At 46.0% G+C, this 5,765-nt stretch overlaps 1 protein-coding gene across 1 annotated transcript in view; it reads left to right on the top strand.

Annotated features, from left to right (window-relative positions):
- MED1 (mediator complex subunit 1) overlaps positions 1-5,765 on the top strand; it is a 51,308-nt gene that overhangs the window by 16,356 nt on the left and 29,187 nt on the right. Inside the window, exons 4-6 of the mRNA XM_017879021.1 lie at positions 1,778-1,849; positions 3,799-3,873; positions 4,944-5,017. Of these exons, the coding sequence (XP_017734510.1) occupies positions 1,778-1,849; positions 3,799-3,873; positions 4,944-5,017 (221 nt within the window). The remainder of the gene's footprint in view (positions 1-1,777; positions 1,850-3,798; positions 3,874-4,943; positions 5,018-5,765) is intronic.

The following is a 5,765-nucleotide window of genomic DNA, read 5'->3' as shown; positions in this document are numbered from 1 at the left end:
GGCTGGAGTGCAGTGGCCGGATCTCAGCTCACTGCAAGCTCCGCCTCCTGGGTTTACGCCATTCTCCTGCCTCAGCCTCCCGAGTAGCTGGGACTACAGGCGCCCGCCACATCGCCTGGCTAGTTTTTTGAATTTTTTAGTAGAGACGGGGTTTCACCGTGTTAGCCAAGATGGTCTCGATCTCCTGACCTTGTGATCCGCCCATCTGGGCCTCCCAAAGTGCTGGGATTACAGGCTTGAGCCACCGCGCCCGGCCCAGAGAGCTTTTTTTTTCAAGTTTGAAAAAAGATATGAAGAGTTAGAATTCTGGAGATGTATTGGATTCCTAAACCTATCCACAAAAGCCCATTTGGCTGAGAATTGAAGCATGAATATTTGGTTCTAGAAAGCCAGAGGTCACGGTAGTAGTTTATTTTTTCTGGGGTAGATCTGGTCACAGCAATATTTTCTTTTTTTCTTTTTTTTTTGCTTTTGAGACGGAGTCTCGCTCTATCGCCCAGGCTGGAGCGCAGTGGCCGGATCTCAGCTCACTGCAAGCTCCGCCTCCCGGGTCTACGCCATTCTCCTGCCTCAGCCTGCCGAGTAGCTGGGACTACAGGCGCCCGCCACCTCGCCCGGTAGTTTTTTGTATTTTTTAGTAGAGACGGGGTTTCACCGTGTTAGCCAGGATGGTCTCGATCTCCTGACCTCGTGATCCGCCCGTCTCGGCCTCCCAAAGTGCTGGGATTACAGGCTTGAGCCACCGCGCCCGGCCCACGGCAATATTTTCTAATGGGTAGTTTGCCTCCAGAGTACCCACTACCTTTTCTCTGGGTCTCCACCTCTGTCCTAGTATTTATTTTCCTTCTCATCTTTGCTCTCATGTTGCTGTATACCCATAAGTGTTATGTCTTCCTAATTTATTTTTGTTCTTTTTTTTTTTTTTTTTGAGACAGTCTTGCTCTATCGTCCAGGCTGGAGTGCAGTGGCGTGATCTTGGCTCACTGCAAGCTCCGCCTTCCGGGTTCACGCCATTCTCCTGTCTCAGCCTCCTGAGTACCTGGGACTACAGGTGCCCGCCATCACACCCGGCTAATTTTTTTTTGTATTTTTAGTAGAGATGGGGTTTCACCATGTTAGCCAGGATGGTCTCGATGTTCTGACCTTGTGATCCACCCTCCTCAGCCTCCCAAAATGCCGGGATTACAGGCATGAGCCACTGTGCCTGGCCCTTCGTAATTTATTTTCTTCTCATTATCTCTGCAATCAAAAGTTTTATTTCTGTTGACATCCAAATTCAATTACATATTTGGAGGAAAGGAGCTGGGTGTGGTGGTGCACACCTGTAGTCCCAGCCACATGAGAGATTGAAGTGAAAGCATTGCTTAAGTCCTGGAATTAGAGTCTGGCCTGGGCAACACAGGGAAACCCCATCTCTACAAAACATTAATAAAAGGGAAAAGAAAGGAAAGTTGTTAATGATTGATTTAAATCAGGTTTCATTACTTGGGAGCTAATAAAACTACCTAGTAGAGAGGTTTTGACCACCTTCCTTTTAACTTTCACACTGCTTATTGGCACCTTCTCCAGCAAAAATGGAGCAGAGAGACAAAGGAAAATATTTTCTTTTCTTTTGCTACTTTTCATTGATGCTAGAAAACTTTTGAGGAAAACAGTTAAAGCTGATTGTTAAAATCAGTTTTATATAGCTTTGATTTTTGGCACTTTGTTGTAAGATGGAGTAGTAATTTTATGTTGTATTTTCCTCTCTTTCCCCTCTTCCCTGAACTCCTTATAGGGAAAAAAATTTTGATGAATTTTCTAAGCACCTTAAGGGCCTTGTTAATCTGTATAACCTTCCAGGGGACAAGTAAGTATTTTTAATATTTTTGCTTTTGTTTGGAAAAATCAGTATGAATCTATAAGCCACCTTATGCCTAGAAATTTGCCAACTCTTCTACTATTTGTCGCTCCTAGTTTCTACTTACATTGTGATCTGTAGCTCAGCTTCCAACATTAGGCCTTTCAAAATATCTTCAATAGGCAGTGCCTGCATTAATTGATCATAATGCTGGAAGACAGAATATAATCTTTGAGATGTCCAACATTCCAGTTTCCAGGCTGAAAGGAATTAGTTGTTGTGGAACTGGCTTTAATTCTACTTTTAACCTACCTGGGATTCTATTAACCTATTTGGCTTTTAAAAACAGAGACGAAAATAAGCTTTGAAGTGCTAAAAATAGGCTTTAATAGTAGTGAAGCCAGTCAAAGTGGCCCATGCCTCTAATCCCAGCACATTGGGAGGCCAAGACAGCAAGATTTCTTGAGCTCAGGAGATCAATACCAGCTTTGGCAACATAGTGAGACCCTGTCTCTAGCAGAAAGACAACAACAGCTTAGATGGGTGGTGGTGAGTGCCTGTAGTCCCAGCTACTTGGGAGGCTAAGGTGAAACGATCACTTCAAATTAGTAGTTTGAGGGTGCAGTGAGCAGTGATTGTGCCACTGTGCTCCAGCCCGGTCGACAGTGAGATGCTATCTCAAAAAAAAATTATGTACTGACAAAAATAATTTTATTTTAAAAATTAATGTTTTAGGCTGGGCACAGTGGCTTACGCCTTTAATCCTGGCACTTTGGGAGGCCGAGGTGGGTGGACCACCTGAGGTCAGGTCAAGAATTAATGTTTTACTTTTTTATTTTTTTTTAATGTGGAGTGTCGCTCTGTCACCCAGGCTGGAGTGCAGTGGCACGACCTCAGCTCACTGCAGCCTCCGCCTCCCGTGTTCAAGCAGTTCTCCTGCCTCCGCCTTCCGAGTAGCTGGGATTACAGGTATGCACCACTATGCCTGGCTAATTTTTTTTTTTTTTGAGACGGAATCTTGCTTTGTTGCCCAGGCTGCAGTGCAGTGGTGCTATCTCGGCTCACTGCAACCGCAGCCTCCTGGGTTCAAGCAATTCTCCTGTCTCAGCCTCCTGAGTAGCTGGGATTAAAGGTGCCTGCCACCGCACCTGGCTAAGTTTTGCATTTTTAGTAGAGGCGAGTTGTTTCACCATCTTGGCCAGGCTGGTCTCGCACTCCTGACACCTTGATCCACCCGCCGTGGCCTCCCAGAGTGCTGGGATTACAGGCGTGAGTCACTGCGCTCGGCTGCCTGGCTAATTTTTGTATTTTTAGTAGAGAAGGGGTTTTACCATGTTGGTCAGGCTGGTCTCAAACTCCTGACCTCATGTGATCCTCCTGCCTTGGCCTCCCAAAGTGCTGGGATTACAGGCATGAGCCACCGTGCCTGGGCAGTTTTTTTTTGTTTTTTTTTTTGTTTTTTGAGTTTTTTTTTTTTTGAGATGGAGTCTTGCTCTGCCATCAAGCTGGAGTGCAATGGCACGATCTCGGCTCACTGCAACCTCCACCTCCTGGGTTTAAGCAATTCTCCTGCCTCAGCCTCCCAAGTAGCTGGGACTGCAGATGCATGCTGCCATGCCTGGCTAATTTTTTTTTTTTTTGTATTTTATTAGAGATGGGGTTTCACCATGTTGCCCAGGCTGGTCTCAAACTCCTGAGCTCAGGCAATCTGCCCACCTCGTCTTCCCACATTGCTAGGATTATAGGCGTGAGCCACGCCCTATTAGCCACACCTGGCTACTTTTTGTATTTTTAGTAGAGTCGGAGTTTCGCCATGTTGGCTAGGCTGGTCTCAAACTCCTGACCTTGGGTGATCTGCCCGCCTCAGCCTCCCAAAGTGCTGGGATTACAGGTGTGAGCCACTTCGCCCTGTCATAATTTTCAACTATTAACTCATGTTCTTCTCATCTACTCTCCAGCAAACTGAAGACTAAAATGTACTTGGCTCTCCAATCCTTAGAACAAGATCTTTCTAAAATGGCAATTATGTACTGGTAAGACTTGTAAAACCTTAATTCTACATGATCCCTTGAGTTTTTCTCTGAGGAGATTAGGGTCCTATTTTATACATCTCTATTAAGCTTGTATGATATGTGTCCTCTCTTTTTTTTTTTTTTTTTTTTTTTTTTAGAGGGAGTCTGGCTCTGTCGCCCAGGCTGGAGTGCAGTGGCCGGATCTCAGCTCACTGCAAGCTCCGCCTCCCGGGCTCACGCCATTCTCCTGCCTCAGCCTCCCGAGTAGCTGGGACTACAGGCGCCGCCACTTCGCCCGGCTAGTTTTTTGTATTTTAGTAGAGACGGGGTTTCACCGTGTTAGCCAGGATGGTCTCGACCTCCTGACCTCGTGATCCACCCGTCTCGGCCTCCCAAAGTGCTGGGATTACAGGCTTGAGCCACCACGCCCGGCTGATATATGTCCTTTCTCTTCCGAAATGATGATTGTATTTGAACTTCTGAGTATCAGTATCATTAAGTTGTTGGTTACCATAGGTTTTATCTCAAGACTCGTCAGACCTGGAGTCCCATCTGAGAAATAATAGTCTAAGTGTAATTTTTGTTCACCATACTACATACTGGTGTGTACTTGGAAATAATCCCTTTACTTTGGAGGTTGAATACACTTGCTATATGCTCAATTACAAGACAGAACCATTATGAAAGTATTGTAAGACTTTGGCTGGGCGCGGTGGCTCACGCCTGTAATCCCAGCACTTTGGGAGGCCGAGGCGGGTGGATCACCTGAGGTCACGAGTTCGAGACCAGCCTATCCAACATGGTGAAACCCCATCTCTACTAAAAATACAAAAAATTAGCTGGGCGTGGTGGCGGGCGCCTGTAATCCCAGCTACTCGGGAGGCTGAGGCAGGAGAATCAGTTGAACCTGGGAAGCGGAGGTTGCAGTGAGCTCAGATTGTGCCACTGCACTCCAACCTGGGCAACAAGAGTGAAACTCTGTCTCAAAAAAAAAAAAACAAAAAAGTTTGGAGAGGTGAACTCCATATCACAGTGTGTACCAAGACCATTAGGCATTAAATATAAGCAAACATAGATCACTTGTCTTACAGGAAAGCAACTAATGCTGGTCCCTTGGATAAGATTCTTCATGGAAGTGTTGGCTATCTCACACCAAGGAGTGGGGGTATGTGATCCTATTTTGCTTGTTTAGAAACATGTCTAATTTAAGTTGAGGGTCATTACTTTTCATTTCACCTTTAGTTTGTTTGTTTGTTTGTTTTATTTTTTTGAGACAGAGTCTCACTTTGTCGCCCAGGCTGGAGTGCAGTTCCATGATCTCAGCTTACTGCTCCCTCCACCTCCTGGGCTCAAGTGAATCTCATGCCTCAGCCTCCTGAGTAGCTGGGATTACAGGTGTGCACCACAATAGCCAGCTAATTTATTCTATTGTTGGTAGAGACAGGATTTCACTGTTTTGGCCAGGCTGGTCCTGAACTCCTCACCTCAACTGATCCACCTACCTTGGTCTCCGAAAGTGCTGGGATTACAGGCATGAGCCACTGCATCTAGCTCATTCATTTATTAATTTTTATTCTTATGTATCTGTTTATTTTTCTTTTTTCTTTTTTTTTTTTTTTTGAGGTGGAGTCTCGCTCTGTCACCCAGGCTGGAGTGCAGTGACCAGATCTCAGCTCACTGCAAGCTCCGCCTCCTGGGTTTACGCCATTCTCTTGCCTCAGCCTCCCGAGTAGCTGGGACTACAGGCGCCTGCCACCTCCCCGGCTAGTTTTTTTTTTTTTTTTTTTTTTAGTAGGGACGGGGTTTCACCATGTTAGCCAGGATGGTCTCGATCTGCTGACCTCGTGATCCGCCCGTCTCGGCCTCCCAAAGTGCTGGGATTACAGGCTTGAGCCACCACCCCCAGCCTGTTT

Source organism: Rhinopithecus bieti, unplaced genomic scaffold (genome assembly GCF_001698545.2).
Source record: "Rhinopithecus bieti isolate Rb0 unplaced genomic scaffold, ASM169854v2 scaffold_10685, whole genome shotgun sequence".
Classification (NCBI taxonomy): domain Eukaryota; kingdom Metazoa; phylum Chordata; class Mammalia; order Primates; family Cercopithecidae; genus Rhinopithecus; species Rhinopithecus bieti.
The sequence above is the reverse complement of the archived record's forward strand: the minus strand, read 5'-3'. Positions and strand labels throughout refer to the sequence as shown.